The sequence below is a fragment of the Hypanus sabinus genome, chromosome 1 (genome assembly GCF_030144855.1).
Source record: "Hypanus sabinus isolate sHypSab1 chromosome 1, sHypSab1.hap1, whole genome shotgun sequence".
Lineage (NCBI taxonomy): Eukaryota > Metazoa > Chordata > Chondrichthyes > Myliobatiformes > Dasyatidae > Hypanus > Hypanus sabinus.
Genome location: NC_082706.1, coordinates 143443364 through 143465565, shown reverse-complemented (window position 1 = coordinate 143465565; position 22202 = coordinate 143443364). Strand labels below are relative to the sequence as shown.

The 22202-nt window shown below is 44.3% G+C and overlaps 1 protein-coding gene across 1 annotated transcript in view; it reads left to right on the top strand.

Moving 5' to 3' along the window:
* The window catches only part of LOC132404944 (laminin subunit alpha-3-like), a 307054-nt gene that overhangs the window by 195517 nt on the left and 89335 nt on the right, over window positions 1–22202 (top strand). The window contains 7 exon segments of the mRNA XM_059989599.1: window positions 1116–1320; window positions 2122–2266; window positions 4296–4436; window positions 12709–12870; window positions 14980–15081; window positions 17037–17120; window positions 21869–22099. Coding sequence (XP_059845582.1) covers window positions 1116–1320; window positions 2122–2266; window positions 4296–4436; window positions 12709–12870; window positions 14980–15081; window positions 17037–17120; window positions 21869–22099 — 1070 coding nt within the window.

The window sequence follows — 22202 nt, the reverse complement described above, 5'->3', positions numbered from 1 at the left end:
TGGTTAAGAAGGCATATGGTGCATTGGCTTTCATCAATCATGGGATTGAGTTTAAGAGCCAAGAGATAATGTTGCAGCTATATGGGACCCTAGTCAGACCCTGCTTGGAGTACTGTGCTCAGTTCTGGTCACCTCACTACAGGAAGGATGTGGAAACCATAGAAAGGGTGCAGAGGAGATTTACAAGGATGTCACCTGGATTGGGAAGCATGCCTTATGAGAATAGGTTGAGTGAACTCAGCCTTTTCTCCTTGGAGCAATGGAGGATGAGAGGTGACCTGATAGAGGTGTACAAGATAGAGAGGCATTGATTGTGTGGATAGTCAGAGGCTTTTTCCCAGGACTGAAATGGCTAGCACAAGAGGGTGTAGTTTTAAGGTGCTTGGAAGCAGGTACAGGGGAGATGTCAGGGGTAAGTTTTTTACGCAGAGAATGGTGTGTGCGTGGAATGGGCTGCTGGCCGCTGTGGTGGAGGCGGATAAGATAGGGTCTTTTAAAGAGACTCCTGGATGGCTACATGGAGCTTAGAAAAATAGAGGGCTATGGGTAAAGCCTAGGTAGTTCTAAGGTATGGATATGTTTGGCACAACTTTGTGGGCTGAAGGGACTGTACTGTGCTGTAGGTTTTCTGTGTTTCTGAGATCCTGTTTCCACGTTGTATAAGTCAATGAATCACCTGAGAGTAATTCTCATGGTCACAGGGAGAATGTGCAAACTCCGAAGGTCAGGATTGACCTGGAACTGGAGCTGGGCTTGCTTCACCTCGCTATCGCCACCCTATATTGAACCCTGATTCCACCCTTACCTAAATCACCGTCTTCCCTAACCTGTCCTGCCCCCTCCGTGTGCTTGCTGTCAGGCAGACAAATACTGTATAAAGATTGGTGGCCAAGTCAATGGATATGTCTAAAGCAGACGTTGACAGGGTTTTGATTAGTTAGGGTGTCAGAGGTTGCGAAGAGAAGGCAGGAAGAAGGATTGAGAGAGAAAATAAATCAGCCATGATTGGAGGAGCTGTCTAGATGGGCTAAATGGCCCAATTCTGCTCTTGTGCCTTATGATCTTAATTTGGGGGAACGAAGAGTCAAGCAGCTTCCATTTTCTCTTGCATTTAGCCTGCAGTTGTGGCCAGCGCCTGTGTGATGAGCGGACCGGACAATGCATCTGCCCACCTCGGACAGTCAAACCCAAGTGCAAGACTTGTGAGAGGCAAACCTTCAGTTACCATCCGTTGGCCGGCTGTGAGAAGTGCAACTGTTTGACAGAGGGCATCATCAACCCTGCCAACCCCAAGTGCCATCCCAGGACAGGGCAATGTCGGTGAGTGTGCAGGGCCAGTGACGGACACTCGACGACTCTGCCCACTCCACACTCTGATAGCATTCACAGCTGACCGGACCCAAACTCCATGTTCCATCTACTCCCATCTCCTTCCTTATCCAGAACCAATCAAACTCTAACTTATGAATACTTACACACCTTACACTCATAGAATCATAGAGTAATGCTGCACAGACACAGGCCTATCGGCCCATCTTGTCCTTGCTGGCTCGCATGCCCATCTCAGCTAGTTCCACTTGACCTCTATCCTTCAAGCTTTCTAATCCATTCTGAATTTAGACATTCTGGTCCAAATGTCTTTAAAATGTTGTGAGCATAGAGCAGTACAGTGCAGGAATCATAAATTAAGCTAATGATACAAAGAATATCCCTTCATTCTCTGCACGTTGATGTGTCTATCTAAGACCGTCCATCATTCCTCTATTGTATTTACAATACAGCAACTCCTGACTTAACCCTAGCTAGAGGATATTGGGGACATTTAAGAGATTCTTAGATAGGCACATGGCTGAAGGAAAGATGGAGGGCTATGCTGGAGGGAAGGTTGAAATATCAGCACAACATTGTAAGCCAAAGGTCCTGTACTGTTCTATGTACTTTGCTTCAGGCCATATTGTGCCTGACCACCAGAGAATGGCCAGCACATTCTGGTTTCCAGCATCAGCTGTATTGTTATAGTTTTGTCATTTCCTAGCATGGACTTGATGGAACAAATAGCCTCCTCCCAGGCCACAATGATCCTGTGACTCTTACCACATTTGACAAATATTTCCCATTTAGGTGCAAGCCACAAGTAACGGGTCGACGGTGTGACAGATGCTCAGTGGGCTTCTCCCGCTTCCCAGAGTGCATTCCATGTGACTGTAACCGTGAAGCAACGCAGCAGAATGCGTGTGACCCTGTAACCGGACGCTGTCTTTGCAAGGTCAGTTTTTGTGTCTTTAACCAGTTGGTAGAACAGGTGAATGGAGAAGGGAAGTTATTAAAAACCCTTTGGACCCACACTCTCCTGACTTTTAATACTTTTGTTAAGCCTCCTACTAATCTCCCCTGATGTAAGAGGAATTCACCCAACTTTTAACGTTTCTTCACATATTTAAACTCTTTACATTTTCTTAGCATCTCTCATTAGTAGTTGTTCATTCAAAAACCAAAATATAATTAAGTATAATCAGCATAGTTATATACTTCGATATGCTTGATAAAGTGATTAGAATTCTTTGTGTTGCAAGTGAATCAATGGGGAGAACCAGTAGAGGTAGTACATTTGGAGATGCAAGATACTACAAGTGCTAGATCTTCTGCCTGGCTCTATAATCCTCTGGTATGAACTTCTGAGTTTTCCAATTTTATTTAACACTCCCTCTGTCCCTCTTCCCCCCCCCCCCCACAGTTTCATCCCTTACCCCTCTCAGTTCCATCCACCTACTATTCACTCATTTCATCCACCAGCTCTCTCCTTCCACCACTGACAACCCTTTGGATTCCTGCCGATCTTCCTCCATCAGCTCTCTCTGTCTTCACCCTCCCCTCTCCCATCTCACTTCAACTGCCCTTTTTAAAAATCTGCTCCACTTACCATCCCTCTGCCTCTGTGCCCCAGCTCCACACTCCATTCCTCTACCTGAAAGCATTCTTCACCTTTCCTCAGTCCACCAATTTCCTCTGGACTTTGCATTGCCCCACCCCCTTTCCTTTATATGCTATCCATCTCCCTTCTCCACTGTCAATCCTGAAGCAGGGTTTCAGCCCAAGACGTTGACAATTCCTTTGCCCCTCTTGGCATAGATGCTGATCAACCCTCTGTGTTCCTCCAGCAGATTGTATTGTACTTGGATTAACATTTGATATGATGTTAACTAAGGAATTGGAGATAATGCATGATTAAAGATTGAGCTCATGAACCTGTAGAACTGGTGTGTCATAGGGATCAATGCTAGGGCTTCAACTATTGAAATTCAACTTTGTTGACTTAGAAGAACAGCCCAGGTATAGTGAGGTCATACCCAGAGCACTGTGGACTATTTTTATTCTTCATTGCAGTCCAGTGATCAGAGACCACTCACCAGGTTGATTATCAGAAAAAAGGGGTTGGCCTTGTGTGGGGAGCTCGGCTAAGTCAGGCCCATACACATTGAATGAAAGGATTCTTACAAGGGAGATTCCAAAGAGTATTTCCCTGTGCAGGGGAATCTGGAATGAGGGGGAGCAGAATCACAAGGGCACTGTCACTTCAAATGGAAAGCATGAAGAATTTCTTCCTTCAGGGTTGATCAATCTTTGGAACTCTTTTCCCTCAGCAAGCTGTGAGGACAGAGTCCTAGTAGTCAAAGTGAGATTAGTCATGTACAAAGTACATGCATACACAGGTGCATTGCAAAACGTAACCTGCAGTAGCATTGCGTGCACGTATCATTTCATATACAATATTCACATGAAAAATGTAAGTTATTCATAAATTATGCACAATTGTTACAAGAAATTCACAATTAGAACAATCAAAAACAAAGACCATTTTAATACCGAAGTGACCATAGTGTTGCTGTATTGGGATATATATTGCTACATGTGCCTAGATACATTTTAAACCTGGAAGGGACCCTGCCTCCATCACTCGATCAGTAAATTCCTTACCCTCACTCAGTTCCCAGGTCAGGCAGCATGTATGGAGAGAGATGAACTGTTGATAATTCACCTTCAGCTCTCCTCACAGAAGGGTTCTTCACTGTGATTGTTTGCTTAGCCAGGATGGTGATGTTATGAATGCCAGGTATCCCACTGAATGGACAGTTCATAGTGACCTGAGGGCTTATTTATCAGATTCCAAGCTGGTCAATGCTGAGTGCAATTTCTTTGCCACTGATTGCAATTTCCAGCCAATAGTTCCCTTAGCCACAGCACAGCATGAAAGTGAGCTGGTGACCCACCTCACTCATTGCATTTGACTACCTCAGGAGAACGTAGTGGGCGCCCGGTGTGATACCTGTCGACCTGGCTCATTTCACCTGGACCCAGACAATCCGAAAGGCTGCACAAGTTGCTTCTGCTTTGGAGTGACCAATCAGTGTCGAAGCTCTGATAAATCCAGGACAAAGGTAAGTCTTGCTTTTTACCCTCTTATCCTCTGTTCCTTCTTCATTATCCAATGCCCACACAGGACATCAAAGACTATTTCTAATGTTCATTACTTTTGGAACTAATATATAACTAGTGATTGATAAGTGATAGCGGCATTAAGGAAATGGTGACAGTGATAATTTATAGCAAGACACTCAGTCGCATTGCTGTCATGGTGTCATCCACAGTCTTGACCAGAATCTATACCAGACCACACACACAAATATCATGGCTAGAAGAGAAGGCCAGATGCTGAGGATCCTGTGGGTGTTGGCTCACCACCTCATTCCCCAGAGACTTCCTACCATCTGTAAGAAACAAGTCAGAAGTGTGATGGAAGACTGTCTAGTAGCCTGGATGAAGGCAGCTCCAACAGTCCTTGAGAACCTCAACACTACCCATGAATTGGATTTAAAGATTAGAGATTACCTTAAAAATCAGTTTTATTTGTCACGTGTACATTAAAACATAGATACACAGTGAAATCTGTTGTTTTGCATCAATAACCAACAGAGTCTGTAAGTGTCACTGTGTGTCTGATGCCACGTTGCATGCTCACAACTTACTAATCCGAACTCGTATGCCTTTGGCATGTGGGGGGAACCCAGGGAACCCTACAGTCATGGGGAGAACATACTGTACAGACGGTGGCAGGAATTGAACCCCCATCTTCCGATCACTGGCGCAAGAAAGTATTATGCTAACATGCTGCCCAAAAGGTATTTGAACAGTTACATGGACAGGAAAGGTGTCCAGGGATATGGACCAAATGCAGGCAAATGGGACTATCTTAGATTGGAATTTTGGTTGGAATGGACTATTTGAGACAAAGGGCCCGTTTCTGACCTGGATGACGCTATAATTTCATGATGAAGCAGCACCCCATTGCCCTCCCTACACATTCACTCTGTCCAACACTCACACACAACGTGAACCAATTATAAAATGTGCAGCAGTCTCCTTGACAGCACCTGCAGTCTCTCCCACCATGGGCAGCAGGCATGTGGGAGCACCACCACCTGCAGGTTACCCTTCCAAGATGAACAGCGTGTTGGAAGTATGTCACCAGTCTTTTGTCAGTGTGTATGTGGAATCTTCTCAAAGAGTGGGATCCCAGACAAGAACTACACCATTGAATGTTAGTGGCCAGCAGTGGTAGATCCTTGGTGCTTGGATGACTTCACTCAGTTCAACACCAAACTAACTCCACAGCCAATGGACTCACTTCCAAGGACTCTGTAACTCGTGCTCTCGGAATCTTTTATTATTATTGATATTTTTGTATTTTCACAGAGCTTGTCTTCTTTTGATTGTCAGTGTTTGTGTTTAGTTTTTCATTTATTCTGCTGTATTTCTTTGTTCTATTATGAATGCCTGTAGGAAAATTAATTTCAGGATAGTGTATCATGATATATATGTACTTCGATAACAAGTTTGCTTTGAATAAGAAGCTCCAATTTCCCGTAAACAGAGCAATATAATACAGGAATGCTCATACTTAAAACTCATGTAATGTGTGAATATAGCTTGCACAGGGCATAAGGCCATAAGATATGGGAGTAGAATTAGGTTGATTTGGCCCACTGAGTCTGCTCTGCCATTTCATCATGGCTGATCCATTTTTCCTCTCAGCCCCAATCTCCTCTGTCTCCAATCAAGAATGTATCAGCTTCTGCCTTAAACATTCATAAAGACTTGGCCTCCACAGCTGCCTGTGGCAAAGAATTCCACAGGTTCAGCACTCTCTCCTCCTCATCTCTATTCTAAAAAGAAGTTCCATCGTGGGCAGAACCCCTCCCCCTCCACCACCATTGAGAATATCGTCCTTTTTTCTGCACTATTTATTTATTTTTGTAATTTATAGTAACTTTGTGACCTTGGACTCCACTGCTGCCACAAATTTCATGTCATATGCAGTATAATAAATCTGAACCTGATTCTGATTCAGAGTGTTGATCTGGGAAGAGGTGTTATCAGCAAGTGTGTGGATGTGCCATTTCCTGCTGCATGACAGAGAAATAAATAGGGCTGTTCAATCAAAGTTCTGGGCCTGTTATTGTAGCAATTGCTTATCTTTAAAGCCACTGCCTTTCTTCTTTTGAATAGAGTATTGAAATAGTTCATAATCTTTTCCACACCCAACCCATTCATCTCAGATTGAGATTCAGATTCAGTTTATTGTCATTTAGAAACCACAAATGCAATGCAGTTAAAAAAATGAGACAACATTCCTCCAGAATGATATCACAAAAGCATATGACAAAACAGACTACACTAGAAAATCCACATAACGTTTGGCACTTCCCAATCCAGAGTCCAGGGAGGCTGCTGCGTATTAATATCGTACTACTGTCTTAGCGCGTTCCCCGGAAAGGAGCTCCAAATCCACCAGACAAACAAAACCAAAAACTAAAACTACAAGACCTGCACAAAACCACATAGTTACAACATGGCGACAGTGCTTCTCCTTATAGATGCTGCCTGGCCTGCTGTGTTCCACCAGCATTTTGTGTGTGTTGTTTGAATTTCCAACATCTGCAGATTCCCTTGTGTTTGCTAGTTACAACATATACTTACAACAGTGGAAACAATAGCATAATTGATTAAAAAAAACAGACTATGGGCACAGTAAAAATAGTGAAAGATGTTAAAGAATTATACATTCAAAAGAAATCGCCACACAGTTTCCACAAGTCTTCAGGGTCCTGACAGACTCGCCATCTTACGCTGGCGGCAGAAGGGAGTACCCCCGCTATGGACTTCCACGGTTATACATAACACAACCTGAAATTGAAATTGAATGGACCTGATGTGTGCCACCCAACTCAGCCTCGCAGACGCAGCACACACCGAAAGCTCCGTCGAACCCAGCCTCGCAGATGCAGCACACACCAAGAGCAACCTGACTGCAGTGGACTCCAAGCCGACAACCATCCCCTCCGGCACAGCTTCTCCGAGCTCCATCCTTTGCCAAGCATATTAAGACGGCCCCGCCAACGGCCATCGGCAACGCAACCCCGAGGACTGGGGGCCTGTTCTTCCCAGCAGAGTCCCGGACCTCACAGCAGCAGGAGCAATGAAGAAGGTCTTCCTGGAGATTTCCCGATGTTCTTCCATGCTCCCACGTCTGTTTTCAATGGATTATGATTGCGCATGGTGCCCCACTTCACAAATAACAGATAATCAGCTCTGGAGTGGCTGCTGCAAGCTGCGTCACGCCGCCATCTTGGAAACATCTAGTATGAAGTTCAGTATCTCAATTTCAGAAATAGATTTATTATTTATCCCACTTGGTCAAAGAGTTGTACGACACAGAAGCAGGCCTTTCATCCCATCACATCTCTGCTGACATTTTTGCCTATCTACATTAATCCCATTTGCCCACATCAGGTCCATTCAATTTCAATTTCAGGTTGTGTTATGTATACATACTTAGGATAATAAATACCAGGAAATTTTGCTTTTTGCAGCAGCAGCAGAGAACAAGAACAAACACGAAATACATAAAGAAATAAATGAACAGAAATTGTACATAATTTATGCCAGCTGGTGGTGTAGTGGCATCTGCTGCTGGGTTCGAATCCGGCTGGTTCCTTGCACACTTTCCATTCATGCTGGGTTGAGCACTGAGCTGGCTACTGAGCTTTGTGAAATAACAGACAAATGCTACAGAAACAGAAAGGTTGTTGCCTGATGCTCCACAAGCTGCGGAGAGGAACAACAATATATAACTTACACGACAAAATGAACAAAATAAGCACAACAACACGAGTGCAATTTGTGGCATTTATAGTCTGAGCTACTGTTAGGGTTTTTCAAGTTGGTTCAGGAACCTGTTGGCAATAGGGAAGATGCTGTCATTGAACCTTGAGGTGTGGGTCTTCAGGCTCCTCTACTTCCTGCCTGATGGCAACATGAAGAAGGCATAGCCTAGATGTTTGGGGGGGGGGGGGTGTTCGCCTGATGATGGCTGTCACCCTCCTGAAAATGAGAATTTTGAATGTGTCCTAGACGATGAGGAGAGCTGTACCCGTGATGAAATTAGCTGAGTCCACTACTATCTGTAGCCTTTTGTACTCCTGCACGTTGAAGTTTCCACACCAGGCCATGATGCAAACAAATCAGGATGCTTTCCAGGTGTACACTTGTAAGGATTGTTAGCAAGTTCAATGATGTGCTGCCTCTCTTAAAACTCCTAAGAAAGAATTTTTTTTCTCTGGCAGCTCAATTGTATCACAATTCATTAGCAAAGGCAAATAAAAATAAGATAGGGACAAGTGAAGAAGTCATTGTTGGTGTGGACCAGTCTTAGAGTGGGGAGGCTTGGGCGAAGTAAGTTTCTACTTCATTCTTTGTCTGTTACTACACAGTTCGTGCTGCACCGAGCTGCAGCTCTTCAGACAACATGTTAAGGAACTGGAGCAGCTCATACGGGAAACTGTGGTGAAAAAGAGGAGTTACTGGGAGGTAGTCACCCCCAAGTTGCAGGAGGCAGGTACCTGGATGATTGTCAGGAGACGGAAAACTAAAGGGCATCCAGTGCAGAGTACACAAGTGACCTTTCCCTACCGCTTTGCCCATAGGAACAGGAATGGAATTAGGCAATTTGGTCCATTGAGTCTGCTCTGCCATTTCATCATTGTTGATCCATTTCCCTCTCAGCCCCAATCTCCAGCCTTCTCCCCATATCCCCACATGCCCTGACCAATCAAGAATCTATCATCCCCAGCCTTAAATATACCCAATGATGTGGCCTCTGCAGCCACAGATTCACCACTCTCTGGCTAAAGAACTTTCTCCTCAGCTCTATTCTAAACAGACGTTCCTCTACCTGTGTCCTCTGGTCTTAAAGGTTCCCTCACCTAGGAAACATCCTTTCCTAATCTACTCCATCGAGGCCTTTCAGCATCCGATAGGTTTCAATGAGGTCACCCCTCATTCTTCTGAAGCTCAATGAATACAGGCCTAGATCCTGGAATCATTTTCATGAACCTCCTTTGAACCCTCTCCAATGTCAGTACATCCTTTCATAAACAAGTGGCCCAGAGCAGCTCACAATACTCCAAGTAAGCCCTCACCAGTGCCTTATAAAGCCTCAACCTTATGTCCTTGCTTTCATATTCTAGTCCTCTCGAAATGAATGCTAACATCACATTTGCCATCCTCATCACCGACTCAACTTGCAAACTATCCTTTAGGGAATCCTGTACGAGGACTCCCAAGTCCCTTTGCACCTCCGATTTTTGAATTTTGTCTCCATTTAGAAAATAGTTTATGCTTCTACCAAAGTAAGTGACATTGCACTTTCCGACACTATGTTCCAACTGCCACTGTTTTGCCCATTCTCCTAATCTGTCTAAGTCCTTCTACAGACTCTGCTTCCACAGCAATACCTGCCCCTCCACCTATCTTTGTATCATTCACAAACGTGATCACAAAGCCATCAATTTCTTCATCCAAAGCATTGACATATAACTTCAATGATATGGATACTGTTGGACAGACATCCTACCGGGGAGGGTGGGGGGTGGGGGGGTTGAAGTTGCAGCGGCTGGTCTCTGGGACTGAGTCCAGCACTGTGTCTTAGAAGGGATGCGGGAAGAAGAGGACTGCAGTAGTGATAGAGAATTCCAGAGTTAGAAGAACAGACAGGAGATTCTATGGAGGTGAAATAGAAACCCGGATAGTATGTTGCCACCCAGGTGCCAGGGTCAGGGATGTCTCTGATCAGATCAATGGCGTTCTAAAGGGGGAGCGTGTGCAGCCAGAAGCCTTGGTACATATTGTCACCAATGACATAGAGGAAAAGGGAGAAGGTCCTGAAGGGAGAAATTAGGGAGTTAGGTAGAAAGCTGAAAAGCAGGATCTCCAGAGTAGCAATCTCTGGATTTCTGCCTGTGCCATAAGCCAGTGAAGATAATGATAGGATGATTTGGCTGCGGAACTGGTGCTGGGGCAGGGCTTCGGATTTGTGGATCATTCGGATCTCTTCTGTGGAAGGTATGACCCGTATAAAATGGATAGATTACAGCTGAACCCGATATCCTTGTGCTAGAGCTGTTGGGGAGAGTTTAAACTGATTTGACGTTTGGGAACTGGAGTGATAGTACTGAGGGCAGGCAGTTGGTATACAAGTAGATGTGACTGAGGAAGGACTGGCAGATGATAGGACAAAATTGCAGTCAGTGGGATGAGTTGCAGTGAAATGGGGACAAAATTGAAAAGAGTGATGAATGCAGGACTGAAGGTGTTATATATGAATGCACACAGTGTATGGAATAATATAGGATATCTTGTAGCACAGTTAGAGATAGTATAGTTATAATATAGGATATCTTGTAGCACAGTTAGAGATTAGCAGGTATAACACTGTGGGCATCTCTGAGTCATAATGAAGGAAGGTGATAGCTGGGAGCTTAACATCTAAAGGTACATATTTTATTGATTGGACAAGCAGATGGACAAAGGGTGGGGTGTCTCTGTTGTTAAGAAATGAAATCAAATCCTTAGAAAGAGGTGACATAAGATTAGAAATGTAGAATCCTTATGGGTAGAGTTAAGGAGTTGCAAGTGTGAAAAGACCCTGATAAGAGTTATATATAGACCTCTGAGCAGGATGCGGACTACAAATTAAAAAGGGAGATAGAAAAGGCATGTCAAAAGGGCAATGTCACAATCGTCAGGGGAGATTTCAATATGCAGGTAGATTGAGAAAATCAGGTTGATGCTGGATCCCTAAAGAGAATTTGTAGAATGTCTACGAGATGGCTTTTTAGAGCAGCTTGGGGTTGAGCCCACTAGGGGAAAAATTATTCTGGATTGGGTGGTGGTGTGTAGTGAACCGAATTAGGGAGCTAAAAGTAAAGGATAGATAAAAGAGAATCAGTGTATGGAGTGTAATTAGATTTTCAGAGGTCTTTGACAAAGTGCAATTGAGGCTACTTAACAAGATAAGAACCCCTGTTATTACAGGAAAGATACCAGCAAGGATAGAGCATTTGCTGATTGGCAAGAGGCAGGAGGATGGAGCACTTTCTGATTGGTTGCCAGTGATCAGTGGTGTTCCACAGGGGTTGGTGTTGGGACCACTTCTTTTCATGTAATACGACAGTGATTTGGATGACAGAATTGATGGTCTTGTGGCAAAGTTGCGGATGATATGAAGTTAGCTGGAGGGGCGGGTAGTGTTGAGGAAGCAGAGAGACTGCTGAAGGACCTAAACAGATTAGGAAAATGGGCAAGAAGTGGGCACTTCTGATGTCCAAGAAGTGGCAGATGGAATACAGTGTTGGGAAATGTATGGTCATGCAGTTTGGTTAAAGGAATAAAAGTGTGGTCTATTCTCTAATTGGAGATAAAACTCAAAAATCTGAGGTGCAAAGGGAGTTGAGAGTTCGTGTGTGGGATTCTCTAAAGGTTGACTTGCAGATTGAGTCGGTAGTAAAGAATGTTAATGCATTCATTGCCAGAGCACTATAACATAAAAGCTGGGATATAATGCTGAGACTTTACAAGTCACTAGTGGGTGACTTGTCAAGTTACTAGTCACTTGATGTATAGTGAGCAGCTTTGGGTCTCTACTTAAGAAAGGATGTGCTGCCATTAGAGGAGAAGGTTCAAAGGAGGTTCAGGAAAATTATTTTGGGATTGAAAGGCTTATCATAGGCGGAATGTTTGATGGCTCTGGGCCTGTAGTCACTGGGATTCAGAAGAATGAGACAGGGGATCTCATTAAAACCTATCAAATATTGATAGGCCTCAATAGAGTGAATGTGAAGAGGAAGTTTCCTCGGGGCGGGGGAGTCTAGGATGGCCTCAGAATAGAGGGAATCTATTTAGAATGGAATTTGAGGAGGCATTTCTTTAGTCAGATGGTGGTTAGCTTGTGGAATTCATTGGCACAGGCAACTGTGGAAGCCAAGTCTCTGGATACATTCAAGGCAGAAGTTGATAGGTTCTAGATTAGTCAGGACCTGAAAGGTTGCAGAGAGAAGGCAGGAGAATGGAGTTGAGAGGGAGGATGGATCAGCCACGATGAAATCATGGAGCAGACTCAATGGGCCGAATGGCTTAATTCTTCTCCTTAGTCTTGTGGAAGTAAAGGCATGCTTTTTCTCATATCCTTCTATTTAAGTGTCTGTCTAAATGCCTCTTACACATAGTGATCATATCTGGTAACTATGTCCCCTCAGCCCAACTCTCCCACCAGTGAAAACAATGTTATTGTTTTATGTCTGTACTTCTACGCAGCACATGGAAATGATGGAGTGGAAATTGATCACAGCGGATAAGTGGGGTATTCGGGTTGTCTACAACCAACGAAGCAACACGATGGTGGCTGATGTCCAAGAACTACCTGACATGTTCCGTGATTTACACTGGGAAGCTCCAGAGTCCTACCTGGGAGACAAGGTGAGGAAATGTCACAGTGCAGAGGTCCATCCTTCAGGAATCAGGCCTTACTTCTCTTTAACCCCTCTACCCTTCTGCATCCTTTTTAACATTTACCTTTTCTAAAGCAATAGCCAAATTTTGTTTTAAAATGATAGAACATTGAACAAAAACTAACATGCCTGTGTCAAGCACAATGCCAAGTTAAACTAATCCCATATGACTGTCCATGGACAATATCCATCAATACCCTGCTGTTCATGAGCCTGTCTGAATTCCTCTGACGTTGCTATGTTATCTGCTTCCACCACCTCCCCTGGGCAACTACCACTCTCTGTGTAAATAAATATATAAATTGAAACTGCTTTGCCATGTAAATTCTCTTTAAGTTTTTCCCCTTTCACTAAAGCTCTGCTGTTTGGTGGTTCACCTTACCAAGAGCTTTGCAAATTTATTAAATGAGCCACCTTTATTTTCTATCATGTTGACTGGCGCAAACAACCAATCACTGGAACTAATATCAGAAACTGCAGGAAATAATCTGCAGAAAGAGGAGCAGGGCTGACATTTCAGGTCAATAGCCCTTCGTCAGAACTAGGAAATATCGCAACACAAGTTTGTCTTAAAAGGCATAGCAGGGGGATGGCTAAGGAGAACAGAGGGAATGACTTTGATTAGGTGGGACTTGGAGAGACATAATGGGACATTGGTGATGGTCTGGGCTGAGGGAGAGAGGGTGGTGAAGGACTATCGATCAGAATCTGTCTGCCTGAAGGGAGTGTAAATAGAAGGAGATGAATGAGGAAATGAAAGAGAGAATAAATATTAACTGTGCTGTCCTTAGCTCCATGAAAGTGGCCACACAAATAGATAGGGTGATAGAAATGTCATATGCTGAACTTGTGTTCATTGGTTGGAGCACAGAGTATATTGCAACTGTATAAAATTGTGGCTGGGCTGGGCTACACTTCTTAGAGTATTGCATTCACATCTGAGAACCTCATTATAGGAAGGATATCAAGGTTTTGTAGAGGGTACAGAAGGGGTTCATCAGGATATTGTCTTGATTAAAGAGTATGGGCTATAAGGAGAGGTTGGACAGACTGTTTTCTCCAGAGCATGAGGCTGAGGGGAGAAATAATAGACGTTTATATAATTATGGGAGGCAAAGACAGGATAGATAAAATATTTATCCCAGAGTAGAAATGTCAACTACTACAGGACATGTATTTAAGGTGAGAGGTGGGAAAGTTTAAAGGAATGTGCAAGACAAGTTTTACACAGAGTGGTGGTGTCTGAAATAGGCTGCCGGGGTGGAGATGGAAGCAGATGTGGAAGTGACATTTAAGAGGCTGTTTGACCAATACATGAATATGCAGGGATGGAGGGATATGAATCATGTGCAGGCAGAAGAAATGTTCTTTAATTTGGTATTGTGGGCTAAGGAGCATGCTTGATGCTGTACCGTTCTACCTTTCGTATTTAAGTGACTTCACTGATGCTACAGGCCTGCTGGGTGTTTCCAACATTTTCTGTTTTATTTTGGATTTTGACCATCCATAGTCTTTTGCTTTGGGGTTACTAGACTATGTTGTTGAGGATGGGGGTCTTGAGCTATGAGAAGATTCTGGATAGGCTGGGATTTTTCTCTCTGGAGGCAGAGGGATGACCTGAGAGAAGTTTATAAGATCATGAAGGGCATAGATCAGGTGGATTGTTTTTCTCCCCCACACAATAGGGGAGTTTAAAGCTGGGGGGCACAGGTTTAAGATGAGATGAGAAATATTTGAAAAGGAACCTGAGGGGCACGGCATTTACGCAGAGGGTGGTGGATTTATGGAATGAGCTGCCAGAAGAAGTGGTAGAGGCAGGTACAATAACGACATTCATAAGACTTTTGGATAGGTTCATGGATAGGGAAGGTGGAGGGATATGGGTCAAACGTAGGCATATTGGACTAGTTCAATTAAGCTATTTGGTAAGCGTGAATGGAAAGGGCCCGGTTATATGCTGTATAACTCCATCACTTGAAAACCTGTTCAGTACCATTGATTTTGAGGATTTGTGTCAAGTCCCTTTGCCCCTCCTCAGTTTATTTCCACTGATGTCATCATACCTCTTGCTTTGCAGCTCTCATCGTATGGAGGTTTCCTGTCCTACCAAGTCAAATCTTTTGGCTTACCAAGTGAAGGGATGACTTTACTCAACAAGAGAGCAGATATCCAACTGAGAGTAAGTACAACTCATTCAGTAAAATAGAATGTTGGGGATTGATCCTCATCAATGTTCGGAGCATAGAGGAGATATGGTGTATCTTGGCATGGTTTTTAGGTCTTAAGCAGTGAATCGCCAGGATCAGGACTGCAGGTTCATCTACAGAGGACCCAGGTTAAATCTCAGGCAGATTTGATATACTGTACAGAAGAGAAGTGGAGTCAGAGAAACACGCCTTTTGGTCAATTGAGTCCACACCAATCCTGCCTCAGTCACATTCTTATCAACTCCCTCCCCCCAATGCTTAGCCCTCACCTATTAGAAGAAGATGTGTTAAACACAGGCAAATGAGAACAGCTCAGGAAAGCATCTCAGAATGAATGAGTTAGGCCAAGGGCTTTTTACAGGGACCAGCTGATGTCCTCAAATACTCAGGGCTCAGGAGCTATGAGGGAGTAACTGTGTGTAGTCTTGCTCACCACACCGTTGGGAAGGTGGTTCCATTGAAGATGGTGCAGAGGAGGTTCACCAGGCTGATGCTTGGTATGGAGCGTTTCAGTTATGAGGAGAGACAGGAGACTCTGGGCTTGTATTCTTTTTAGTGAAGGAGGCCGAGGAGGAGCCTGATAGACTTCAACAAATTTTAAGGGGTGTAGATTGAGTGGACAGTAGGAAACTTCCATGGAACAATGTCTGAAACTGGACAGCATGGGTTCAGGGTGACAACTGCAGGGTTGGAGGGGATCAACAGAAGAATTTGCTCATCCAGAGGATACTTAAAATCAGCAACAGACAGTCTGGTCTGAGAAGATGGTGGAAGAACAGAATCTCACATTTCAGAAATATCCAGATAGACATTTGAATCAACAGGACATGGAAAACAACAGACCAGGTGCTGATGGAGGGAACTGGACAGTCAGCAGGGATGTGGTGGATCAAGGGGTCTGTTTCTGTGCCACAGGCTTGATCTGTGTCATTCCTGGTTGCTACGTTATATGAAGGATGAGGTTATGCTGGAGAGAACGCAAAGAAGCTTTGCCAGGATGTTGTCTGGATTGGTGGACTTTAGATATGGGGAGAGATTGATTAAGGGTGGTCTTGTTTTTCCAGAAGGGTCATAGATAGGGTAGATAGAATCTTTGCGACAAGGTAGGAAACAAAAGGGCATAAACAAAAGAGACTCTGTAGATGCTGGAAACCTTGAGCAAATACTCAAGCGTTGGAGGACTTCAGCAAGTCAGTCAACGTCTATGGACGGGAATGAATAGTCACATTTCAGGCTAAGACACTTCATCAGGATGTTAGTTTACAAGTCAGAGGAAGGAGTTTCAAAGGGGATCTGAAGGATACTATTTTCTTTCACGCATAGTGTGGTTGATATCTGGAATGCACTGGTAGAATCAGATACAATTAGTACATTTAAGAGTTATTTAGACAGACAGAAAAAAGGTGTAGAAAGGAATACATATAATGCAGGCAAATGTGACTAGTATAGATAGCCAAAAGAGTTACTGTGAACATGGTAGGCCAAAGAGCCTGATTCTGTGCTGTGTGAACATGGTAGGCCAAAGAGCCTGATTCTGTGCTGTGTGAACATGGTAGGCCAAAGAGCCTGATTCTGTGCTGTGTGACTGTGACTAAGATGAAGAAGAGCTTTTCTCCACCTCACTGGGGGGAACACAGTGCTGAAGTTACCAGTGTGTTGTATGAGAATCTGTAGCTGTTGGTTACATTTCAAGCTTGGAAAAGTAATGAACTACCCTGACCGGCACTGATGACCTCACTGGACTTTGAGTGAGGTCCAGAGAAAATCCTTGTACAAAATCCCTCTACAAAAGCCCCACCATCATGCATTGTGGAGGTGAAAATTCAGAGCATCAGGAATTCTGGTTCCCTCCAAATCTGCAGAGTTGAGAACACTGAAGAGAGTAAGAGTTGTTTGGCCTGGTAAATGGAGATATTTTCTTTTCAAGGGTGAAAAGATGACCGTTGTCTACTTTGATTCAAAGAGCCCAGCCCCAGATCGAGTTTATCACGGACAGGTGCAGCTTCTGGAGGTAAGTGTGGATAACTGGTTATGTTATGTTGATTAATTGGAGGTGATCTGGATGTTTTAGTACATGAATGTGCTGGTAGGTCTAATGAGTAGTTAAGAATGAGAACAGTCTGTTGGCCTGTACTATGAAGGGACTATATTTTAAGAACAGGAACTAATTTTTAGTTCAAGTTGTACAGGATGTGTGGGAGACCACACTGGGAATAATGGAAGCAGAACAGAGGAGATTCATAACGATAACTGCAGGCCTGAATGGGTTGTCCTTTCAAGAGAGTGGACAATATGGATATGTTTTCCTGGGGGTTTAGAAGAATGAGAGAAACCTTATTTGAACATAGATTAAGCCAATCGCTTAGGGCATAGGCCAATGTCAGCAGATCACCTGAGTCTTCTACTTTGAGCCAGTCTTTCAGTTAGTTCCCAGGTGTAACCCATGATTGAAAATCTTTCTGCTCCCAGGGATGAGGTCTTTAGAGCTTCTGCTGGCATTTCTGTAGCTCTGGGGATTTACAGTATGAGGTTGCTAGACCCATGCCCAAGCTTCCTTCTTTTACAGCCAGGCTTGGAGTGATCCATAAACATATGGATGAATTTTAAGTACTTGGAGTATTGTGAGCAATTTTGGGCCCCTTATCTAAGAAAGGATGTGCTGGCATTGGAGGAGGTTCATGAGAATGACCCCAGGAATGAAAGTGTTAACGTATAAGGAGCATTTGATAGTTCTGGGCCTGTACTCACTGGTGTTTAGAAGAACCAGTGGGAATCTCATTAATATTGAAAGGCCTAGATAGCGTGGATACAGAGAGGATGTTGGAGTGGAGAACCTACCAGAAGGCGCAACCTCAGAATAGAAGGATGTCCCTTTAGAACAGAGATGAGGTGGAATTTCTTTAGCCAGAAGGTGGTGGATCTGTGGAATACATTGCCACAGATGACTGTGGAGATTAAGTCTTTGGGTATGAGTGGAGCTTGATAGCTTCTTGATTAGTAAAGGCGTCAAGGATTGCAAGGAGAAGGCAGGAGAATGGGGTTGAGAGATATAATAAATCAGCCATGATAGAATGGCAAAATAGACTCACTGGGCTGAAGAGCCTAATTCTGCTCCTATGTCTTATGGTCTAATGGTGTAAGGGGTAGATGTTTTGTTTCCACTAGTGGGAAATTCATGAACAAGGGAACACAATTTAAAAAAAGGGGGGGGGGAACTGTAATTTAAAACTGAGATGTGTTGGAATTGTGATCAAAGTCACCAGAGAGACACTGAAACTGGTGATGTAGAACTCTTTATTCATCATGATGACCTGGCATTTTCTTGGTAGAGTCCCTCCCACTCAAAATAAATCACATTTTTATACCCTTAAGATCAAAGATAACAGTAGGTGATAAAGTACAGTTTCGATAATTGCAATGACATCATTTACTTCAATATTTGGTCTGACAGTACTTCCTTTAAATTATATATCTACAGTGGGAGACACTCTGTGTGTTCAAACATCCCTGCTAAAGCTAATTTACACAGATATTCTAAAAACTTCTGAAGGCAGAGCCAGACACCCAAGATTAGTGTTTGTGGGAACCAACTCTCTGACTATGTTTGATATCATAAGTGACAATATCATTTTGGACTGCTAGCTTGAACTCAAGTCACAGTGGTGCAAATAACTTAGCCATGTTCCCTGGTCTGATTCATGCCAGTTAACACAACCCCATTGTCATAACATTTGGCTGATGCATTTGTGAACGTCTCGTGGTCACCATTTTGTAAACTATATCTCTTTGTCAATGGGCCAGACAGTGCTTTCAGCTTCAATTTACTGAATGCAATTTATAATTTGCATCCAGAATTGAAGACTGGTTCTTGTTTGATTGTTTGCTTACTACATAACTCCAGAATACTCCCTATCAAGGTACATAGAAAGTTCTTTTCTCAGGGAGGGTGAATCTCTGGAATTCTCTGCCCTGAGGGTGGTGGAGGCCAGGTCATTAATATATTTAAGGTGGAGATGGAAGAATATTTGGAATGTGAAGGATTTGATGGTGATGGGGAAGTCAAGTCACCTTTTATTGTCATTTCGACCATAACTGCTAGTACACAGTAAAAACGAGACAATGTTTTTCAGGTGTTTTTCAATGTTTTTCATGTAGCATGGTGCTACATGAAACAGTACAAAAACTAGACTGAACTAGGTAAAACAACACAGGAAAAAAAACTCCACTAGACTACAGTCCTACCCAGGACTGCATAAAGTACACAAAACAGTGCAGGGCATTACAATAAATAATAAACAAGACAATAGGGCAGTAGAGGGCAGTAAGTTGGTGTCAGTCCAGGCTCCGGGTATTGAAGAGTCTGATGGCTTGGGGGAAGAAACTGTTACATAGTCTGGTCGTGAGAGCCTGAATGCTTCAGTGTCTTTTCCCAGACGGCAGGAGGGAAAAGAGTTTGTATGAGGGGTTCATAATGTTGTTTGCTTTGCGGAAGCAGTGTGTAGTGTAAATGTCTGTAATGGTGGGAAGAGAGATCCCGATGATCTTCTCAGCTGACCTCACTATCTGCTGCAGGGTCTTGCGATCTGAGATGGTGCAATTTCTGAACCAGGCAGTGATGCAGCTGCTCAGGCTGCTCTCAATACAACCCCTGTAAAATGTGATGAGGATGGAGGGTGGGAGATGGACTTTCCTCAGCCCTCACAGAAAGTAGGGACTCTGCTGGGCTTTCTTTGCTATGGAGCTGGTGTTGAGGGACCAGGTGAGATTCTCCACGAGGTGAACACCAAGAAATTTGGTGCTGTTATGGATCTCTACTGCAGAGCCGTCGATGTTCAGCGGGGAGTGGTCGCTCCGTGCCCTCCTGAAGTCAACAACCATCTCTTTTGCTATGTTCTCACTCAGAGACAGGTTGTTGGCTCTGCACCAGTCCGTTAGCCACTGCACCTCCTCTCTGTAAGTTGACTCGTCGTTCTTGCTGATGAGACCCACCACGATCGTGTCGTCGGCGAACTTGATGATGTGGTTCGAGCTGTGTGTTGCAGCACAGTCATGGGTCAGCAGAGTGAACAGCAGTGGACTGAGCACACAGCCCTGGGGGGCCCCCGTGCTCAGTGTGATGGTGTTGGAGATGCTGCCTCTGACCCAGACTGACTGAGGTCTCCCAGTATCCAGTTGCGAGGGAGGTGTTCAGGCCCAGTAGGCTCAGCTTTCCAATCAGTTTCTGAGGGATGATTGTGTTTTATGCTGAACTGAAGTCTATGAACAGCATTCGAAAGTACATGTCTTTTTTGTCCAGGTGGGTTAGGGCCAGGTGGAGGGTGGTGGCAGTGGCGTCATCTGTTGAGCAATTGGGACGGTACACAAACTGCAGGGGGTCCAGTGAGGGGGGCAGCAGGGTCTTGATGTGCCTCATGACAAGTCTCTTGAAACACTTCATGATGATGGATGTGAGTGCAACGGGACGGTAGTCATTGAGGCAGGACATTGAAGACTTCTTTGGCACGGGGACAATGGTGGTAGCCTTGAAGCACGTTGGAATGATGGCGCTGTTCAGGGAGATGTTGAAGATGCCAGTGAGGACATCTACTAGCTGGTCTGCACATCCTCTAGGCACTCTACCAGGAATATTGTCTGGTCCAGCAGCCTTCCTTGATTTGACCCTGCACAGAGTTCTTCTCACATTGGCCACAGTGAGACACAGTACCTGGTAATTTGGAGCAGGGGCGGACTTCCTTGCTGCCACGTCATTTTCCGCCTCAAAATGAGCGTAGAAGTTGTTCAGCGCATCTGGGAGGGAGACATCACCCACACGGTCAGGTGATGTCCTGTAGTTGGTGATAGGGAACAACATAGAAAAGGAAATAAGGCTTAGGGCAGATCAGATTGAATGGTGAGTCAGGTTTGAAGGACAGAGTGGCGTACTCCTGCTCGTATTTTCTTCTGTTCCTGTGACTTACTGATGATACTCGTGTAGCTGACCACCACCATGCCAAAGCTGAGTCTGGGACCCGGCTGTCCAGCCTCTGGGTCTTTGTCAGTGTGTCTCTTTCATTTACCCCACTCCTTCTTTGCAACCCCATTCCCTCTGCCACATCCTGCTGTTGACCTCAGCTCCTTTCCCTTTCTCAGCACACACTAGAATGGACAGGCGTAGGCCATTCAGCCCTTCATAGTTGCTCATCCACTCAATAAGATCTACCTCAGTGAGATGTTCCTCCATCAATCCCATGTTCTTTGATTCCCATAACATCCAGTCTTTCTCAAAACCATAATCAATGAGCAATTACCAATCTGATTGTTCAGAAACCCTGATGGATTGACCTCTGGTTCACCAGTTCAGATTTCCTGCATTTGTTTTTTTAACTCACCAGGGCTTCACTTCCATTCGCACTCCATTCCATATATGCTCCGTGGGATCCCAATCCCACACTCTGTATAAACTCCAACTCTGCCTGAAGCTGGTGGTGTGGAACCTCAGACTTCTGTACCACCTACCTGATGGTAGCCGTGAGAAGATGGCCTGGACCCAGTGGTGGGAATCTTTGGTGATGGATGTTGACTTTTTGTGGCAGCACCTCCTGTAGATAGTTACCGACGATGAGAAGGGCTGTATTAGGTTCCTCCTTATTTCCAAAGCTCCTCAGGCCTTCTTTGTTCTTGATGAGAAAACCTCAGCCTGTCAGATTTAGCATATCAGTCCTAATATCAACATTGTAAAAAAACTTCATGTGAATCGGGGTTTGTCTGTTATGTCTACAGGATAATTTCAGGCACGCTGTGATCAACACCCCAGTATCCAAAGAGGACTTCATGCTGTTGCTCAGCAACCTGGAAGGTCTTCAGATCCGAGCTCTGTACTTCTCCCAGACACAGCGCCTCTCACTTGGATCTGTGCAAATGGAGGAAGCCTCTCTCTCTGGGACAGGAAACCCAGCCAGCAATGTGGAAGTGTGCACCTGTCCCCCCAACTACTCAGGTGACTCCTGCCAGGTAAGACCTGCCCTGTACTGAAGTTCACCTTCTTTGCGATGTGCACCCAGTTAGTTTAAAATATATTTTGATGTTGCTTGTGCTTTGTTTAAAAGTAGTGTGT